The sequence below is a fragment of the Corvus kubaryi genome, unplaced genomic scaffold (genome assembly GCF_017639235.1).
Source record: "Corvus kubaryi isolate FWS band 111438036 unplaced genomic scaffold, C.kubaryi_AGA036_p1.0 37397, whole genome shotgun sequence".
In the NCBI taxonomy this organism is placed as follows: Eukaryota; Metazoa; Chordata; class Aves; order Passeriformes; family Corvidae; genus Corvus; species Corvus kubaryi.
In genome coordinates, this window is record NW_024581136.1 from 16,805,462 (window position 1) to 16,827,542 (window position 22,081).

The following is a 22,081-nucleotide window of genomic DNA, read 5'->3' on the forward strand; positions in this document are numbered from 1 at the left end:
TCCATCACATCCATTTGACATCTTGAGCCAGCGCTTTGTACATCTCCCAAAGCAGATAACAGAGGCAGTGCACTGTGGATGGCTGCAGCTGGCTGGGTTTGAAGGAACACCAAATTAAACAATGACATAACCCACAGAAACAGAGGAAGCCCAAGCCGAATCTGCTGGAACAACAAACCACTTACACACAGGACCTCCTCTTGGAGCGCTCTCTTTTCATCATTTCAACTTGCTTTAGCTTATTTTCTGTGTCAAAATATTTTTTCTTTTTATTTTCAGCAGCTTCCCTTTTGCTGTTCTATTGCAGCAGCCTGCAGACTATGTGGGGTTGGGAAGACAGTAAAAGCTTTGCAGATAAGCAAAGTAGTGTCCACCCCTCCAACTTCTGGTCAAGTATTTGACAAGAAGACTGGAAGTCCCTCCTAAAACTTTCCTGGAGCTCCCGACTCCCACTTTCCAGGTAGAAGGCTGATGTTTTGTTCTCACTACAGACTTTGCCAACAAACACTAATCTCTTCCTAGGAACAATGATGTTCTTCACACTCCTCAGAATAGCGCAATAAAAATTGTACAATAGTTGGGATGCATGGAATTTCCTTACCCTTAATTCCTTCCACTTATTTGCGTGCTGCTTCATGCTTTGTCCCTCTTGTTTCTCCTCATTCCCTGTGACTGCCTGTCCAGCCTTTGCCACACTCAAGGGTTGCTCTCCAGGCTGAGGAACCCAGCTGTCAATCAGGAGGGGATGTAACTTCTGCCGAGCTGCACCTTGCTGTCCCCAGCACCCCAGGTGACATGGCCATAAAAACTCCACAGGTTTGCCCAGCTCAGAGTAGGAAGAGGGGATGGTCAGCAGCAGGGCTGAGACACCCATGTTTGTTAAACTGTGAAACAGTGGCTCAAAAGGATGTCTGACACCAGCTGTGAAATTACAACATCTGGCATTTACAGAGGGGAGATTTCCTCTCAGAAAGAAAAGGTTCCCTTCAGTCCTGGCATCTGACTCTCACAGCCAGGCAAAGTAGGAGCCTCAGCATCATGACCACAGACAGTGAAAGGAGACTCACAACTCCTCCTTGCACTGACAAAAAGCACAAGTCTGACAGCACCAAGAATTAGTCTTCTCTTCCCAACCGGGTCACTGACAGCTCCACTGCATCCCACCACAAGCTTGGTTTTGTCTCTGTCACTCCTGAGTGTCTCTGCTGGGACAGCCACACCAAGTCCTGCTGGGGCAGAGGTGAGTCCTGAACTCTACAAGAACTGAGGTGGAAAGCACAATCCCTCATGCACACAGAGTGACAAATCTCCAGTGTGCCCAGTCTGGACTTTAAATTCCTGTGTCTGCTGCCCCATGCCAGTGAGGAAATATTTTCCTCTGAAATACCATCCCCAGTGTTGGGGACAATGGCACCAGTATTGAACACAAAATAAAACTTACTTCTTGGCATTCAAAAATATGACCATAGGCAATTCTGGCCATAAAACCCTTTGTTAATCTGCCTATTACACAATAAGAGCATTTTCCTGATCAAACACAAAACTAGCCAAATAACCTGCAGAACTGCGTATTTGCACAGAAAAACAATCATACAGCACAGCCAAAACAGACTCCATAGGAGTTCCAAACTTGCTGGGGATTGAACAGAGCACCTCAGCCAAAATTAACAACTTCCTTGGCAGTGAACCTTGTAAAGCCACGGAGTTTGCTACAACAAGAGGAAGGCAGCAAAGCACTTCCCCAATGCAGAGGCACAGCAGCACCCATCATGAACTAAAAAAGTTTGAGAAAATGACTGCAGGCCAAATTTTGCCCTCAGTCACAACTGAGGGCAGAAAGATGCTAGATTCCTCAGGAAAAAAAAAGTGGAGTTTTTTTGTTTGGTTCATTTTTCTTGTTTTGTTTTTAATACAACCATACCAAATCATGATGCTAGAAAGGCAAAGATTTTTCATGAAGCCTTCACTGGGATTTTTCAATGGCAACCTAGTGAGGGGCTGCAATTACAACATTCTTTGAATGAACCCCAACCTAAGCTCTTCTGTTACCAATGTAAATCACTGACCTACTTCTCCAGATGAAAACTATGATACAATGAAATTGCAGTGAGTAGTGGAGGAGATCACAGTAATCCCAGAAACCATTTTTCTCTTCAAGTGAAAACAAAAGACAACATTTTTTTCTTTCCACTCAGCCCAGGCACCAGAGCTCAGAGATAAGGGAAGGCAAAGAGCTTCCCCTCCCCTCTTCAAATCAACCCAAACACCTACAGATTGACAGCAGAACAGAAATAAATTCTCTTCCTCATGACAGATGACAATCAACTGACTCAAGCAATCCCAGCCTAAATTGTTTTGCAGTCAAGTCTGAAGGATGAACTATGACTATGTGAGCTAGAAGGATACTGAACAGAACATTTAATAAACACTGGGGCCTAAATTTCTAAAATGCAGAAGTCAAAACGGCTGATGTAGTCTTGTCTGTGCCCTCCCATGTCTGAGATGGGAAGAATGAAATCAAGAATGTTTAAAAAACCTGATCTATAATGTCTGTACCAACTTTCTACCAGTGAGCTGAAAGCAGTGCATGGGCAATTAGCAGTCCTGTATGGAACAAGGGCAAAATGTGATCTTGGATATTTGCACAACCAGTTTCACCACTAAGAACCTTTCCAAATATTTAAAGTATTTCACAGAAACATCCACCTGATTACTGATGGCTGGGAAGGATTCGGCAAAGCTACAGGAATTTCAACTCATTCTGGATTTCATTGCTGAGACGAAATTCAGGCACAAGTCACACGAATTGCAGTAAATCAAAGCAGCTGCTTCTAAGCACAGCTCCTTAGAGGGAATAAAAGAAACAAAAAACCCAAACTTGAGCTTCAGGACAAAATCTTTTATAATAAACCTTGGAGAAAATTGAAATGGCTGCTTCATTTTAGAACAGTGTTTGTCCTTTCTGTTAACTGCAACACTCAAAGCATCACCCTGTGTTAAGAATTTTTCCTCCCCTTAAAAGCAAATATACTGAAAGTCACAAAAACTTTGGAAATCAAATTCCACCCCTCCTCAGAAAAGGAAGAGTAACTGATGGGGTTTGAAGCACAGCCTGAGAGAGTTCAGTAAACAAATCCTATTAACTTCAGGGGGACATGAAATTTCATTTCACCACCTTTGCAAACCCAGCTGGAAATACAGACGGACATTGTCCAGAACATCTGGCTATACAAGTAAGTGGTGTTCATTAAATCATTAAACTTCAACTTGTTTTATTTTTTACAGTCTGGAGGGAGGAAATGTTCCACCTCTTCCCTATAAATACCCTCTCCCTTTTGCCTCAATGTCCCAGATACTGCCAAATAAGGGAAACACGATTCCCTTCCTTTGTCGGTGGCCCGTGTTATCTCCTCCTAACTGCTGAGGATGCACTGCTTATCTTGCTCTGAAGCTCTGAGATCTTGGTGTAACTCTTCTCCCCATCACAGGCATTTAATCAGTGAGCATTTAAGCAGGATGAAAATGTACTTTGTATGATTTTTTTTTTTTTTCTGTTGGGTGTGTAACTATAAATTTTGTAAACTCCTAGGAAAAAGGTTCAGATTTCAGTCTTCTGGATTTGACCGTCAGTTGCAGCAGAAGCTGCAAATTCTTGAGATAATATGAAGATCCTCTGGGGGAAGAGGTTGTGCCTTACGTCATTTAGCACTGATTTCCTGATAAATGATGGAGCAGGCAGCTTATCCAGCTCGCCCTGCCAAGGAGATCCTGCTGGCAAAATGAGGCAAGGGAGGGATAAAAGCAGATGAGAATAAAAATATGAGAGTCTACAGAAACTGATCAGGATTGGGAAAAACAGCTTTGAGGTAAAACACCAGCCACTGCCAAGAGGGTTTTTAAGCCCCAATAAGGTCAAATGCAAGCCCCAGTGCCAGATTTCCCCACTCTTTACTAGATATGCCCTACACATTCCTCGGTGGACTTTGAGCTGTGTTTCCTGTAGTTAGCACACTTAGGAAGATTAGGAAGCTTCTAATGAGGTTTATTTTGTCACAGCTGCTGTGATGAGACTGAAAAATGTAACCAGAACTGTGGTGACCCATTCTGCCCCATTGATGGCTCAGAGCTGTGGATGCCCAGACCACCAGCTCTCAGAGCACCTCACAACCACGCTGGAGCACGTGTATCCACACTACCCTGGTGTTCTCTTCGCATTTTCAAGTACAAAAAGTCTGAACGAAACCAAGTTTGAGGCATTTCCATCCGCCTTTAAAACCAGCTGACACTGAAGATGGGAGAATATTGCTCAATTAAATTAAGAGGAGGTGCTCCCACTTAGCTGATGAAGAGAGTCTCTTATCTACAACTTCTGGTGCCAAAGTTATGAAGCTGGTTCTTTAGTCTTTCAAGATAAGCACATAAAAATAGCGTGTATCTCCTCTCTGCCTGCCTCAGCCCTTCCCAGCTTGTAGAACTCCGTGCTAACGAAGCAATGTGGTGTGAAAGAAGGTGGGACTGCTGTGGCATCCAGGCTTCCCATAAACTTTGGGTTTGTTCCTGCAGTATGGATGCAGCAAGAGAACACCTCCGTGTTCATGACAGGTCACATGCAGACAAGATTTCACAGGCTTGCAAATTCCTGGGAATTATCTGCACTCAGGCAACTTCTGGGAAAGAGTTGGCCAAGATGCACGAGAAGGAAGTACCCACAGGCAGCTCAAAGCAAAACACTGCTGGGTTTAGAACTGGGCAAAGCTATGGCAGAGGCAGGGAGTGCACTGGGCATGGACTTGGTTTTCATTTGTGATATTCAGCTTTCACCTTTCTTCATCAAAGCCCCTATGATGTGAGTTAAGCCTCAAGACAGCAAAGGAAACAGATTTGTTTCCCTTCCTCAACACAGTGTATTTCAGTGACATTGGATCAACATTTCAGCCATTCTTTTTGCTGAAGAAAAGTCACAAATTAAGCCTCATCTGGATGCAGGCACACAGACTGACATGAACTTGGGAATGCACTCTACCTGAACCCTGCAATATGTTTCTAATACAGCCATCAGTCTACATAAAGCTCACTTAAGTGGTTACTTTACGTGACTGTTAGGCAAAGTATTACTTAGTGAGAATCTGTGTGGCCCAGCTAATGGAGTTCAGTCTGGTACACGAAGGTGTATCTGACACTCATAACCACTTTGTTTACTGCCTGAAGGAGCAATTCACAGCCTATTATTTCAGAGAAAATACCAAAGATGAAGACTGCTGAAGAAGCAGGCATCTTTCCAAATAGAAACAAACAAAAGCACAAGCTCAGTCACGATGTGGGAGATAAAGTCAAGGCACGAGAGTATCACACTGGAAATTCCAGGTGTCGAAAATGAACAGTGGATTCTCAAGTTCAGACTGTGCCCTAATTAATGCATCCTATTTCCTCTCATGCAGTAAAACTTAGAGGAAAACAGCAAAAAGCACACAAAATCTGTTTCTAATGAGATATAAGGCTGAAGAATTCAGACAAGTAGTATTAATGCCTACAACTGTAGAAAAAAATGCAGCAGAAACAGTAACACCATTTAGATTTAATATATGATGCTGATCTGTGCTCACAAGATTCAACACGTGACTGGTTCCACTAAATATTATGTTCCACGTTGCATCGCCTGGTATAATACTAAAATTCACTTAACCTGACAGATGTATTTTACTCTTCAGAGTGTTTTTTTCCATGTTATTAATAAAATCACTGTGTCAGTTTTGACAGGTTGTTTTCAGGAGACAATCTTATTGAAACTCTTTATTTTATAGAAGCAAATACATTTAGGGACACCAGAGAAGCTACATTTAACAGAGGGGTATTTTGTATGGCAGCAGAAAGAACATTTATGACCAGTTTTTTCTGAAGAATATTTCTACATTTGTATAACAAAAGTCTATTAGCATGTACCAAATCATCAGTTCCTGGCTAAAAGAACATAAAATTTACATATACTGCCAGTGTTTCTCAGCCTCTTTGCTTACATGGACCAAAAGTGATGAAACTACTCTTTTAAGCTTTTAAATCTATAGGATATACAGGCACAAATAAATGTATGACTCAATAAGCAAAATGGATTCAGGACCAAAATAGAAAAGAATTGACAGAATCTAGAATGAGTAAGAAGAGGAACTTCGCCTGGTTCCTGTCTGCACTGAATCACACCTCCTTCAATTTCCCTTTAATTCACAGGCTCTGGATTAAAACAACAACAACTTGATATAGTTAAACAAAAATAGAAAAAACCCCACGTTTTTCCTAAGTATATTTAAATGTGACACGGAAGATTCAGAGAGAACAGGATGGGGCTGTACCAAGAACACCTCAGCTCTGGTTTTTCATACGTCACCCACTCATCCTCACTTCTCAGCAGCTTGCAGAGTACATCCCACCCCACTCAGGGATACCTGAGGGTACGTCCTCACCTCAGAACTTCTGCTTTGCCAAGTACAGTACTTATTTTAAAACATTTTCCAATTAAAACCACCACTGGCAGAAAGTTCTCTTGCCAAGCCCATTTTCCATGCATTCACAAAGCACTTCTCTCTAAGAAATGAGCATACAGAGCTACCCACATCTCCTGAGAAACTTCATCAGCAGTGCAGGCAGGAATTTGAAGCCATGGTTTTCACCTTTGGGAGCAGCTGGAGGCTGCTTCAGTGCACAAAAATCAGATTTACAAAACCTCCACAATAGGAAAGCAACACCTCTGAGGCTTGCACACATGTGACAATGGTACTACAGGAGTTTATGAACTATCAATGGTCTACAACAACTCTTTGAACTCTACATTGATTCCTATGTTTTTTCCTCCCTTCTCCACATGTACAGCACATCAATGCCACATGCAAGAAAGCAGCTGCTCAGAGCACTGAAGAGCACACCAAAGTCAGTTTTCCTCACTTGGAAAGCAAATCTGCTTTTCAAAACTGAGTTAGATGAGTTCACAGACGACAGGTCAGTGGGTGGGTACCCAAAGCACCGGGCAGGACTCAGCCCTCCCTGGGGCCTGGCAGGTCTGGATGCTGGTAGAGGAGCCGGGAGAGGGGCGTGGGATGTGTGGGATGTGTGCAGGCTTGCAGGCTGCCCCTCAGCATCATCTTGATCACACTGCTGGGCTAGACAGGCCCCTGTTCTGACCCTGTAGAGCCAAATCTTCTCAAATGAGGACAAAACCTTCTTTAAGAACACCTTCCTACAGGCGCACGCGACCGGCCCAGAGCCGCCTCCCTGCCCGGGCTGGGTCTGTTTGTTCTGGCACCCAGCTCCTGCACAGGATGCACGCCACAATCCATTGCCTGCTTCCCACTTTTACCCATTTGAAGTGTTTCAGTTTTTGCTATCTTAAGCTCTTCAAACTTCAATGAGGAATTTAAAAAAAAAAAAAAAGATTTTTATCTCATTCAAAGGGAGAAAAAAAAAAAAAGATGTTTTATAAGGAAATAGGCGAAAGCATCGTAAGAATGCTCAAAACTGCTTATGTTCCCACAGTACTTGCAGCCACACACAGAACTTCTCAAACTACCAGATCACTGCATGACCAAGAAGGGAGCCACTGAGTGCATGAGAAGGAAGTGACTCAGACTGAAATTCATAAAGGACAGCATGAATGGGACAGGATTTCCGCTTGCAGATCTTTTTACATGGCAAGGCTCCTTTATGAAAAAAAAACAAAGCTCAACCCACAAAAAACCCAATCCCGCTCCCTCCTCTCCCATTTGGTTTTTAAAACAGCTCTGCAGAAAAGCTCCAGGATGGATTTTTAATCAGAATCTCAGTATCATACCTCCAAGCCTTCTGTCTATACAAGACACCATCCATCATCCTACCAGAAACACTGAGAAGAATTGCTAAATTTTCAGTCAATTACAAGCCATCAGTTTCTGGGTTTTTTGCCTTAAAACAGCGTGTTTCCAACATAACAAAAACTCTTTATTTACAAGTGCACCGCACAAAATAGCATGATGCACTCAGTGGAAAAGGTCAGAATTGCACTTATTTCCCCAATCTGAAACTGTAAATTCCTAGTAAAAAGAGGATGTTGCTATGTTACAGAACCAGCCTGGGCAGGGACACCTTCCACTATCCCAGGCTGCCTCAAGCCCCATCCAACCTGGCCTTGGACACTGCCAGGGATGGGGCAGCCACAGCTGCCAGGGCCTCCCCAACCTCAAAGGGAAGAATTTCTTCCCAATATCCCATCTAACCCTGCCCTCTTTCAGTTTAAAGCCATTCCCCTTTGTCCTGTCACTCCATGCCCTTTCCAAAAGCCCCTCTCCAGCTCTCTTGTAACCTCTTTATAAGCTCTAAGGTCTTCCCCTTTCTCCAGGCCCAACCCTCTCAGTCTGTGTTGATAAGGAAGGTGTTCCAGCCCCTCTTATTATTCCTGTAATACAACATTGTGTATTACAACACTGTAATAATCTCAGTCACAGCAGAGTGGGTGTGCTAAGGAAGGAGTAACACACCCCTCAAAGAAATCACTAGCAAGAGACAAGGAGCAGGACAAGCATCACCTTAAACACAGTGGCAGCAGATCCAAGAACAGAAACTCCCACCTTCCCTGTCACAAATGCCCCTGTGTGGATCATATTCCTCTGCTGATTAAAGCAGACACTCCAATTGCCTCTCAGAGCATCAGCTCAGGAGCAGCTGGGACTGCTGGGAGAGGTGCCCCTGGCAAGCTCCCACCCCTGCTTCCAGCACTGAGGCAGCTCCCAAACTTTGCTTCAGACAGCCCAATCCCAAAGGACAGCAATCACTGTCAGGCTGTAGCACTGTGTACTGACACAGGCTGTTCTCTGCAGCAACCAGAGCTGAGGCTGTGCAAGTGCCTGCTCCAGCTGTGTCCGGAGCTCCTAAAGCCCCCTCCCTCGCCAGCAGCTGGATCCCAGGATTGCTCCATCATCCAAACTCCCAGAAGCAGCATGCCAGTTCCACTGCAGGAGCACACACACCCCACAGCCAGCTATGAAACGATAGGCTATCAAGCATATCACAAACCCAATTAGAAAATTTGTGCAAACAAAGCCCTCAGCTCCAGCTCTCCTTCACCTTATTCCAAATCTTACTGCAAATTCATACATTCCTGCTTGCCTCTTAAGGAGTTTTTTGGTTAAGTGGTTTTTTAAATAAAGACTTCTCCACAAATTTTATACATATATATATATATATACACACATTTTTATATATTTATGTATCTAAAAATAGGTTTTCCATGCTATTCTGCAATTTTGGAAGCAGCCACACAACACCATCAAGTTTTTAACTATTAGCAGGCTTGAACAGATACACATCCACAAAACCTATAAGTTTAAATCCCTTTGCTAATTCTTGCTTCTGACACATTCATTTTCTTGGCTATTCTAAACACACAGTCATCTTAGCAGCAAAAATCAAATTAGCAACTGAGCCCAGATTGCTGTTAACTCTAACCCAAATAACCTGTATGGCCACATTAGGTGGGTATTCATCAATAAATCCCCAAATAATTAAAGAAGAAACTGAGAAGGTAAATATAAAGCAGCAGATATGATTAGAAGCTTGTAAATACCAAATGGGAAGTTATTTTAGGGAGCTGCTTCATGAGAGCCTTTAAGAAACCTCTGTGACCTTTCTGCAGGAATTTGCATGTAAGCTTCCATGTATGACTATAATAATACACTTTGATGTCAAAAACATCACATTTGAACCCACTGTATTTTTTTTTTTTTTCCTTTTAATATGCAACATATTCCTCTCTTCCTGCTTTGGTCATGGATTTACTGCTGAGCAGGTGATGCGACTCCAGGGCTGCCACCTCTGGGTGCTGATGCAGAACCTAATTTTAAAAGGCAGGAGGGTGGGACAAGGGATGCTTATTTGCACAGCCTCCTGTTAGGGACTTTTCCACAGCTGGGGGAGGACTCCATCCCTTGCTGTTCCCAGTTTGAAGGCACTCTGGCTGACAAGATTGGATGTGCCGTAGCCTTGACTCCACTGATTTTCCTGGCATTTTAAAAGCACTCATGGCTCTTCAGCTGCAGCACAGCAGACCAGCCCAAGGCAACAAATTAGACAAACACAAGGGTTGCAGGAAACCCTCAGACAAGATGCTTTTAAATTATTTCTAGATTATTTCAGAAGTGATCAGCCAGGCTGACTCAGAACTCACTGAGCCTATATGGCAAGGCTATACTTTATTCCAGGTCTTTCACACATGTGCTTCAAACACCTCATGTATTCCACCTCAGATAAACACCTAAACATAAGTAAGAATACTAAAGTTCACGTAAGCTGATTGGCAAGAAATAACTAGAAAGTCTAATGCAGTGATTCATTTTCTTGGATTACAGCATTCCCAAATACAGCTCCTTGCTAATTCTAAAGACCCTGAAAGCACATCTGCAAATCCTCATTCCTTACCATGCCAGCAGCACTTTTTTCCCCCCCTCCTTGGCAACTGGTACAGTTAATTTTCATGACTATTTCTTTTGGTTATGCCTCACATGTAAAAAGAACACAGCTATATAAATATACACTATAGACAGATAATGGAAAACCTATGTTATATGCATAAATTAACTCAAGAGATTTCAGAGTGTGCTACATTGCAAATATCCTGGACATGCTGCTTTGGTTAGACATCAAAGTTTGTTCAGGAAGCTGTTGCTGTAGCAGTTAGCAAAGGGACAGGCAGAGAGGAGAAAGGCAGGTAGGTATAAGGGATTATAACAAGTTACTAAGCTAAATTTAGGTAGAACTGGCTGTGTGCAGAATGGCTTGTGATAAAGGAGATTTGATTACAGTAAAACATTGGGTTGTTATCTAAAGTTTTACATTTTTAAATGGCAAGTCTCTGAAAATGCTGAAGAAAACTATTTCAAAAGTAGCCAGACTTATTTGACCACTATTTCCAATGGCTAACATTGAGAAAACTTCTCAGTTTTCTTCGTTTTCAACTAATCTTACTTTCACTGAACTTCCACATAAAAAAAACCCCTTGGTTTTTCAGCCATCACCTCTAAACCTTCTAATAACTTAACTAGGTTTACCTAGGATATACAAAATAGTGGTTCCTAGTAGTCAAGATTTTGGTTATAGCTCAATTGTCTGTGAAGATTTTTGCGAAGTGCCAAGATGCCTCTCCGAAAAGCAAAATAAAACCAAGACCTTGCCCGTAAAATGCATTTCTGCTTCCAACAGATACAAAAAGAATGATGCTGCATCTACCAAGGGAGTAGCCACGAAAGATGGGGAGGCACCAGATTCACCTTACAAAACAAACACAGCCCAGCAAGCCCAGTGTTCGTATTTAAGTTCACACTGTATTAACACCGCTTTACGCGTGGGTGGGAGTGTTTCTTGGCAGGGCCGCTGGATCCATACAGAGGAGGTCACAAGCCGGAAAGGTGCAATAAAAAGGAATTAAAAATAAATAAACCCCTCTTTTTACCATGTGGGTCTTGTTCATTTGACTTTGGGCTGCTCCTTGCTCTGCGCTCCGGTTTCTTGAGGGCCGGGGCTCCCCCGCCGCCGCTGCTCGCCCCGTTGTGGCTCTTGGCATAACCATTGTACACCGTTGTGCAGCTGCCTATATGGCTCTTGTAGATGGAGGAGGGAGGGCTGTTCAGGCGGTTCTGGCGGTCAATCTGCCTGTCTTTGAGTTTTTTGTGCTGTGGTTTGCTGTACTGATCTTCCCTGGTGATGTAGCTGGACATCCCATATAGTGGTATGATTTCTGAAACGGAACGGTTCACCCGCGTTAACTTGGAGCAACAAAGATAACTGAGGTGGTTTTTTTTTTTCCCCTCATAAAACCAAATTCCTGGACATCTCCAAATGAAATGACTCCAGATGTTTCTGGAGATTTTTTAAAGAAAACCCTTTTTTGCAATTATTTTGTATTAACTGTGCTCCTTTGATGATAGAATTTTACTCTGGGTGAGTGTGTAAAATACAGCAATTAGGTTGAGAGTTTTTCCCCTCCTTTTCAGTCTTTGTGTTTCAGGGACACAGATTTCAAGAAAAAATCCAGACAGAACTGATCTTTTGGAAAAAGCCTTCATAAGTTCAGAGCAATTTAGCATTTTCTTCCTCAGGGCCTGACTGGACAGAACAAGCTGAGATGTGCCGGTTTCAAGCTGCCAACCCTGATTATATGCAATTTAATTTCCCAGTATGAATAGAATTTAAAATCATGTCAGTTGTGCTGCCTAAGGAGAGAAGTGCAACATGAAGTAGAAGCTTTGGGAATTAAAACTATCTAAAAAAAGTTTGAGAATTATCATAAATATTATGTGCACCCCTCAGATACACTTCATTAAATACAGTCCCCACTCCCCCCCTCCAAGGATGACTCTCTCTAACTTAAGGCAGGTCAGCTTGCAGGAATCACAGTATTTCCGGCTTTTTTCTATAGTTCAATCCCCTTTGTTCACCTTGAGTGTGAACCTTGAACATATCATGCCCAAAACAGTTTTGTCTTTGTTAAAAAATAAAAATGGATACTCTGGATAGCTACAGCCCCCCACTCAGGATATTAAAGGAGGCTCCATCCATGTAAAAAAGCCACTCTAAGTTCTCCACTTCATTCCTACTCTTGGTTCCCCCAGCCCTTAAAACTTGCTGAACACAGGTGTGAAAGGCCAGTCCCTTCCTCCCAGCTCACCGTGCTCTCCATATATTGTTGGGGGAAGATGATGCTGTGGGAAAAACTGCGGTGGCATGTCCCCAGGTCCAGTGACAGGAGGGTAAAACGCTGTGTGGGAGTTGTGAATGAAATGGGGATGGTGTGTCAGGTAGGGGGGTAAGTGATGGGTTGGTGAGATGGCCGAGGGGTAGCTGGGAGGGAAACACTCCGGAGACTGCGGCGTCACCACCACCCTCCGAACGCCCGTGCTGTCCTCTATCACCTGGAGAGAAAGGGAAAGGAGCACGTTAGGCAGCGTCTGAACCCGGCCCACCTTTAAAACAGCACTGTTTACAGCTTGTCCTCCCACTGGAAAACAGTTGGTCCTTGGGTTTAGCTTCATGAATAAACACAATTCTAAAATTAATATCAGCAGAAATAACCATGGTGGTGATGTGGCTTTTCCTGGAGACTCAGATATCCACACTAATCACTGGGAGCTGTAGTGCTGCTCGTGATAACTATGTGGGTAAGGGACAGAATAAATAACCGGCATTTAGGGAGGAAAACAACTGGAAAAGGAACACAAAGCACCAAAAAAGTGTACTCATTGGGACTGACCATAAAATTTCTACCACGGATTTTGACAGTGCCCTGAGTATGGAGTTAGTAACACTTTGGAAAGCAGCTGGCACTGCTATTGCAGGGAGGCTGTGTGTGTGCAGAGACATGTACTCTGCAGGAACCTGCTGTGCTGGCCCACGTCTGCAAAGGAGCTCCTCTGTTCATAACAGGTATCTGCTCAAGAGAAATCATAGGGCAGAGGGTTTGTTTCTGTTACAGAGCTGGTCTGCACATCCACACAAACCAGCTCTGCATATGCATAACTTGGCCCCTAACGCCAGAGTCAAAGCATGTAAAAACAGATGTAGGAAGGTGGAAATGTGCTTAGGCTGAAAAATGTTTTTCGGATTATAATTTTTCCAGAGCTGTATTTCTGGAGAACAGTCAACCAGCCAAATTTCAGTCCAATCTTAGGAGCCAAGCTTTTCTTGAAGCTCATTCAAAAAGCTTCTGCCATTTCTTATATTAAAAAATACAACCACATAAGAACAATTACTATCCCTTTGACTCAGTATGCTGGCATGCATGAGGTAGAAAAGCATGAAGGAAGCATAGTTTAATTTCATACAACAAACAGGTTGTTAAAAACTTCATTTTCTCTAAACTGACTGATGGCACACAGATGGAGGAGTATCTGTGATGAATATGTTGTATGAGATAAGTGAACGTGCACCAAAGGCACATGCTGCAAGGCGCTGCCACTCTCAGCTGATTACCACACCATCAGCTGGAGTTATCCACACCCCCCAGCAGCACCAGCAGAAGAGATCCTGCTGTGGATGCCCACACTCCAGGGGCTCTCATCACATCCCAGTGTCTTTACTCTAAACCACAAAGAAAACTCTGCACCCTGAAGCAGAGGAATGGCACAGGCACGTGGCTGTTTCTGCCGCCTGTGCCAGCCCTGCCCCGGGGCAATGCCCGCAGCCCTGAGCAGAACTGCTCCAGCAAACACCAGCTCATGCCTCAGGCATCAGCTGAGCAAGCTATCACAGGGGAAAACTCACCTAGGATTAGCCGACCCAATTCCTCCCCCAGGCCATGTGTGCCTCAGGTTATGTGTATTTACACCTGTTAGCTATGGGATGTGACCATGGACATGACAATTTCTGTGCCTTGGCTGGCCTCTACAGAAGACAACTTTTTATAGAAAGTTAACCCCTTCACTTGTAACATTTCACATTAAAAATGCATTGCTTGCTGAGTAACCAAAATAGTAATTGTTTTGACTTAGCATACTTGATTCTACCCTCAAAATTTACTATTTCCACTAGCAATGTGTCAGCTGCCAGCTTTAAATTTCAAAGACTTTACAGAGTCCTCAAAAGACAGATGAACCTCAGAGATTTAGACTATCACATCCTTTCAACCGCTGCATATTCAGGCTTCCCATTTCTGCTACTGGTTCTACTCCACAGCACCTCTTATCCTGCTGCCAGGTCTCAAGCCTGCACTCTGAAACCTGGAAAAGAGGGAAATCCTTTTCCTTGTAGCACATATTTGAAAAACAGAACTACTTATCTAGGACTGTGCACAGAAATGCTGGATTTAACTCTCAGACTCTGATCTTGCTGTTGCTTAATTGAGAGAGCAAGTTCCTACATCTTGATGTGAAAGGTTTTCATCGTGGCTTTAACTAGTCCAAGCCTCAAAGCCAACCCCAATCTTCCAGGCAGGTACAAGTTCTTATCTCTGCATCTAGACAGGCACATGTGTTTAGTGCTCTGGTGAAAGATGAATATATTAAGGAACAGATTTAGACAGAAAGTTTGTACGCTGAGCAGCACATAATGTAAACCATATTTAAAATTATTAGGATTCAGCTTCCTGAAATATAATCTATAAAGCAGGGAGGGAAGCTCAGAGTCCTGTCAAAGACCTTTTTGATGAAATTACCCTGCTAGATGAAGCTATAAAATAACAGGACTGAGAGAAGCCAGAGATGAGGGGATAGAATAGAGAATTTCAGTTGGGAGGAACCTATAACCACCAACTAGTCCAACTCAGAGGATGAGCCAGCCTTCCAAATTACTTTAGTCGAAAAGCCATGACACTCATATCTTTTATTTGTTTCCTCCCAGCCCATGAATGCTGACAGCATTCTTGTTATTCCATGTGCCTACTTTACACATGAACACAAAAATACAGGGGACCTTGCAAAACCCACTTAATTTCCCAATCCTACAGGGCATTTTCTCTCTAAACTAGGAATTATTGATATACATTCTGAAGCTGTACATACTGTCTTTAAATACGCTGTTCTGTCCTTAACAAATCAAAGTTGGTAATCAGATTTATTATGCACTACATGCATTAGGTAGCTATGAAGACTGGAGACATCCCTTGACCTGTAAAACCTGCAGTGAGTAGATTGTAGTAGTGCCATTCTGGGAGACAACACTCAGCTCATCAAAGACAGAGAAAGTCAGGTTTGATCCATTAATGAAAATAACATAACTTAGCAGAGAGGTTCGACTTTGCTATTTTAAGAAGAAATCTGCAATTCTTTGTGTCTGCTTAAAACCATTTGTTACAAAGATCATAAATTCATCTGGAAACACGCTGCTAAACTGTCTCTACTTCAGTGCCAAGAAGCAACAAAATCCTAATCCCTGTTGAGGTCTCTAGATGCAACTGGAATATTAAAAGTAATTGCTATTACTAATTTTAGCACTTTATATTTAGAGAAAACAAATATCTCTGGTCATCTGGCACCTAGAGATAAACTTTCATTATTTTGTGGGGTTTTTTTCAAACAGTTAGTAGGTAAATTGTCTTTTGCTGGTATTTTTTGTGCTTGCTGGTGTAACAGGCATGCCACCTCAATAACAATACTATTATAGCACAGTTCTGTGTGGGTTTTCATCCCATATTTTAGGGAGCTTAATTGCTACATGAGGTGGGTGATGATCTTTCAGGGCAGTCTGGGTTAACATTACTCATGCACAATAAAACTGCCTCCCCCATTGGCTGTCACATTTTGGGAATGCCATTTTAAATGTTACTTGTTTTCCAGTGCAGATATCACTGTAGTAACTAGAGATAATTCGCGTATTCAAAGTACATGACAAAGCTCCATGTTGTCTCATTTTTCTCCGCTGAAATTTAATATTACACTCTAAGGAAAAAGACATGTTAATTGTGCACAGGTAAACTGTATCTGTATTTTGTGAGATCCAGTTAAAGAAACACAACCACCCTCATTCTGTAACACACATTTACTGCATGAGTTTAATATGGTAATATGCAAGTAATTTCCACTTGCTTTCAAAAAAACCCCCAAACAACCCTTATTTCACTTAAATTTGATGTGCTAGATTCAGCAAGGCCATCTGGAGCATGGCCACTGGGTGGACCACAACCAATACTTCAGGAATTTCATAAACTAATTTGAAACTTCATTCATAAATCAATCTGTACCCAAAAACAGTACAGAATGAGCTCATTCAGGAGGCACTTGGATGTCAACATTTTATTTATTCATTTAATTTCTTAAAGATGCCAATCCGAGTTCACGCCAGTCGTGGCAAGTTTGCATCACTATCTTTAGAATCCATCAGTATTAAATCAAGCACCAAATTAAATCTATACCTTCAACGTGGAAAACAGACAGATAAACATCTAGAATGCTGGCAAGCATGTTGGGGTACTTTAAATCTAGAATGATACAGTTCTTCAGGACCAGTGCCCATGAGCTCAAAAGGATCATGGCTTGCACTGTATGAGATCTGCACAACCTTCCTTGTGTTCAAGCTTTAATGAGGATCATCCTGGTAAAGGATGCCTCAACTGACTGCAGTCTACAAAACACCCAGAGCAGCTCTGTGAGCAGTAAGCCTCACAAATGAGCAGTTTGTCACTAAAACCTGATGCTAGCCAAACATGCTTTTGGAAGAGAACAGCCCTCTTAGGGAACAGGATGCACCCAGGACCAAAATCCTGATTTTCGAGGATGGGATAGATTTTCTACCATTTTAAATGTCATTTAAAGACATTCCTCTTTCCAAAAGTTATGCTTTAGTTCTGTCAAATGTCATGTGTTTGGTGCAGGGATATTGAACTGCAGGATCATGGCTCATACTAAACAGTTCAGAACATACAAACCCCATGGCCAAAGAAGGCTTTTAACACATGATACAACCAGTAAATTTGCCCTTTAGGCTTAAAATATCTGTGGCAGAGATCTCATATTAACAAACCTGTAAATAAAATCAAAAGTGGAGTTTCATGCCAAATTTTTATGTCCAACTACAGACAAGTAACTTCTCAAATTCGAGTGGAATTGCTCCAAATTTATTTGAGAGAGAGCAGTCCTCAGCCAGCAGCACTAAACAAACAAGTGAATGATCCTGCTTTTTGATATTTCCATTTTTCTAGTTCTCTGATTAGAATACTCCAAACCCTCGTTCTCTCCTCCCTGACATACACTGAAAAGCAGGAACAACAACCCATGATATTGTCCCCAAATTTAACACCTTAGCCTCCAAATCCTTAATCTCACTTAACAGTTGAAGCCAAAATTGTTGGCACCACACACACTTAATGTGGATTTCTCTGCCATGTCACCTTCCACAACCAACTTCTACAGCAGAGATATCGCCCACCAAGAGCACAGCAAGGAACTTTTCCTCTCGTCTGTATTTAACTAACCCTTAGCCCAAAGAATTGCAGGGACATGAACTCTGATCTGATTGCTCATATCTGCCAGAGGTACACAGAGGTTTGTCTGCTGGAAAGATAATGCAAAATATACTGGCTCTTTGAAGAGCTGGTCTTTGAGAGCAAAACCATAGCATGAAAGATTTGAACTGGTGGTGTGTATTTGTTTTCTATTATTTTCCTGGATCATTTCCTGCCCTGGCTAAGCCTCATCATTGGGATGATCTCCTTAACATCAACAAACCCAGCTTCTAGTCACAATTATTAACATGGTCCTTGAAGTCTAGAAACAGAGTCTGTGTTTGTGCTGCTTCCAGTGAGGCCGACCTTGCAGGGCTCGCATCCTCCTGCCAATTTTCCCCGAGAGGTAATGAAGCACCACGTTAATCCAGGGCAGCAATCATTCGATAACTCATGCAATATTCAGGGCTAACACTCACAGCTCACACAGGCTTGGCATAACTAAATGGAAATAAGATTTCATGCCTTTTTTTAATAGGCACTGTTACTTCTCCGCAGGGGTACTGCTGTCTGCCTGACTCTTAGATGTACACTTTGGGGACAAATCAAACCAAAATCAAATATATTTTGATTCATATCCCAGAGTGCATTAATTTGCCTTATAACCTTTCCCTTGACATGTTAAATTTAAGTTGTGTTCTAATTGTTTATCATAAAAGAGTGGGTTAAACTATGAAGCAATAGACAAAAGCAAGAGCAAATAAGGCAGACACATTTATTGCAATAAAGAGCTAATTTCATTACTACAGACTTTCAACTACTATTTAATATGAAGCAGTCTGAAAGGCAAGAGGGGCTCACTCACCACAGAGCAGAACACACATTCTGCTGCACAAAAGCACCAAATACAGAGTTTCCCCCTAAAACTTTACAACATATTTCCAGCTCCCTGGAAAAACTGCTTCAGAAGAGGGTTTTTGGTTGGATTTTTTTCTGGTTAAGAAACTACTTAAAGGCTGCTTTAGTGGAATTATTATGGTGCCCCACAAAAAGCTTTACAGAAGAACTGGGCTCAGACAGAGATACAGCTGGAAGACTTTCATCCCTTTGGTTTGGAAAGCATTCCAATTATACCCAACCATTTATCTCAGCAGAGAGGTGGAAAGGTATAAACATTTTAATATTAAAAAGGTGTTAGAAGTTATTTCAAAGGAAGAATAAATCTTTAGGAAAACCTCTGCATGATATGGGCCAGTTTATTAAATTAGGGGAGCCCATGAGGAGCATTAAGTACCAAATGCTGTCTCAAAACTCCAACCACTCCCCTTGGGAGGACTGAGCAGCAGGAGGACCACCCTGACATCCTGCCCTCTCTCCTAGGCTGGCTAACAACTTCCCCCATACTTAAAGCATGTTTTCACTCTGTTCAGAAGTCAAAATACCACAGAGTGATTGCAGTATTTTGTGGGATTTAAGTATGACGCCATCCACAATTTTTCAGAATTACACAAGCTCACACGTTTCCTGGGGAGGGGAAGGGACTCAAGGACATCATCTATTTTCTGCTTGACAAGATGCCAAACCATATCTATCAAAAGGTCTTATGCTATTCATCAAGGATATCTGAAATACTTTGCATACTTTTAGGGAAGCTTTTGGTCCAGGTCTCAAGGAAAACGGTGAAACTATTGGATTTATTGTATTGTTCACAGCTGTTATGCCTCACATCAATCTTTTGGTTTGGTTTTGGTTTGTTTTTTTTTTTCCTTACCTCAGAAAGAGCCTAAGCTTTGCAGAAGATGGAAGGAACAATCTGGTAATCTGGGGTTATTTACACAGAAGAGCAGTAGCTGTTCAAGAGTTCCAAAACCTAAGAGCTTTGCGAAAGCTTTTCCATTTTTTCCATAAATAGATGGTTAAATCACATTTATTCTTGAAAACACACCAACACCTCCAGTTCTTGGTATGCTGCAGGATTTCTGCTGGAAAGACACTGAGGATCAACAGTATATTTTACAGCTATAGTGGCTCCTTCTCTCTCTTCCATGGCCTCCTACCCCTTCTGTCACACAATAATCTGAGGCATTACCCAATATCAAGGACTTCTCTCCCTCCCACAAACAATACAGTTGCACACATAGGCTCAGTCTGTGTGCAGAGCTTTTGCTGCTGCTCAAACCCCAAATCTTCTACAAATAACAGTGTGTAAAGGTGCACATCCCTGGCCACTTGTGCAAATGTGTGTGTAGTATCACTGAAGAGGAGGAGTATGAAATACACGTATTACCATTTTCATTAAAACTGCTAAATTAAACTTCAGCCAAGTAGATTTCTCTATGTGGATCAATGCTTTTGCTTTTACATCCATTTTAATTCTTCAAGAAGCATACCTGTGAGATATAACCAGGAGGCACATGAATAGGGGGAATGGATCCATTGGGTGACATCATGGGAACCTCTGCTGGTCCTAATAGAAAGAAAGTAATAAGATATCAGTTTTTTTAGTTGAAAAAATAGTATAATTGCTCAGAAAAGGTTAAAAATAGCTTTATTTTTGAAGCCTGCAATAACAAAATGAGCAGCTCCACTAATTTCTGGTATATGGAAAATGCCTTGTGCCATCATTCTGAGAATAAGATCATTGTTCAATGACTTTACCATATATTCTGCTGAAATAATATTTTCATCATAAAACAGCTAGAACATAGACTTTATATTACCCACTGATCAACTCATACAGCATTAAGCAGTAACACAATATGTCCTTTAGCAGCCCACAATTCCTATATTGAACTCTGGTTAAGTTATTCTTGTTGAAGGCATAGGAGCAGGGAACAAAGCAGAAACTGTGCAGCCTGGAATTAACCAGCTCCCAAGGAAAGCGTCCAATTGTAGCAAAAAAAAAAAAAAAGTCACATATGTGAAAAACTATCTATCTATTTAAGAATGCACAAAGACCAAATTCATTATCTCAGCTATTCAGACTAACCTTGGAATGTGGTTATACAAGCAAGAAGCTTATGGTTTCCACTCTGAAATCCAGCCCTGAACATGTAAGTTCCATTTTGAGGCACCCAGTACAAGTACAACAAAGCAAGTGCCATAACCACTGTGCTTCTGGAAATGGAGCCTCACAGCTAAAAGAAAGTGTCTAGATAAAATGGAAATCATTCTCTCAACTGCTCATTGATTCACCCATTAACTCTGGGAACATCACACGGAGCAGTCAGTAAAACAAACCCCCCAAACACCACACAGATGTTTGCAATCAAGAGTTTACTGCTTGGAAAAGAAAAATTAATTTCATTCTTTCCTTATTACATATTAAAATCTGACACTGAACTGTTAATGGGCCCATTTGCCCCCACGGTCAAACTCTTCAGAGGAGCTCAGCAAGAGACTCTGCTCCTTGTCACTGCAAACCGAATTCCAGCTTTGACTGACAACACAAAAGGTAACTCCATCATCTCCTTTGATGGAGAAGCCATCCAACATCTCCAAACCATATCATGTTCTGGGGAAGGAAGCTGAACACTAAAACATATGAAGCACTTCAGGCACAGATGGGATGCAATGGCCTGTAGGAGTGACTGCTCCTAAAATTTAGACTAATCTAATGAAATCTCCAACAACAAACTGAGTCAGTCTGTTGTCTGATATCAGCAAAACCAGTCCACATTAAATTAGCAGTCATTCCCTATCCATGTGCATTTTTATACTCCTCAGGCTGCTTCTGGTACAATCAGCAGAACTTCCCACCTCCCAAAATCCAAGTTACACACAGGAATCCATCTGAGTTATTTTTATCTCCCCTTATCTTGGTTTGTTTTTTCTATCCAGTTATTTACAGTCTAACCAGCATCTACAGATTTTACTGCTCACATCTAGATTTAAAATATGGTAAACCATCATCAGGTGTATAATGGGAAATGGGAACTCTGAAGCTTAAATTTAAATATTTTGGATCTGGTTTTTCTGGACTTCATACTCTCCTACACCTATGTGGGGAACTTTACCTACACTACAAGCCCAGTAAGGGGAAAAAAAGTTACTACTTCTTATTATTCAGCTCATATGGACTTCTCTCTTACCTTATGGCCCACATAAGAATATTTATCTCCCTAGACAGCCAACAATTTTAGTGGCAATGGGAAAAATTCAGCTTGAGCAGTAAGTGATTATTGGGAAGGAGCTGCC

The 22,081-nt window shown here is 42.0% G+C and overlaps 1 protein-coding gene across 1 annotated transcript in view; it reads right to left on the reverse strand.

Annotated features, from left to right (window-relative positions):
* FNDC3B (fibronectin type III domain containing 3B) overlaps positions 1-22,081 on the reverse strand; it is a 186,112-nt gene that overhangs the window by 71,553 nt on the left and 92,478 nt on the right. The window contains exons 4-6 of the mRNA XM_042041887.1: positions 20,275-20,351; positions 12,680-12,923; positions 11,465-11,749 (exon numbers count right to left, since the gene is read on the reverse strand). Of these exons, the coding sequence (XP_041897821.1) occupies positions 11,465-11,749; positions 12,680-12,923; positions 20,275-20,351 (606 nt within the window). The remainder of the gene's footprint in view (positions 1-11,464; positions 11,750-12,679; positions 12,924-20,274; positions 20,352-22,081) is intronic.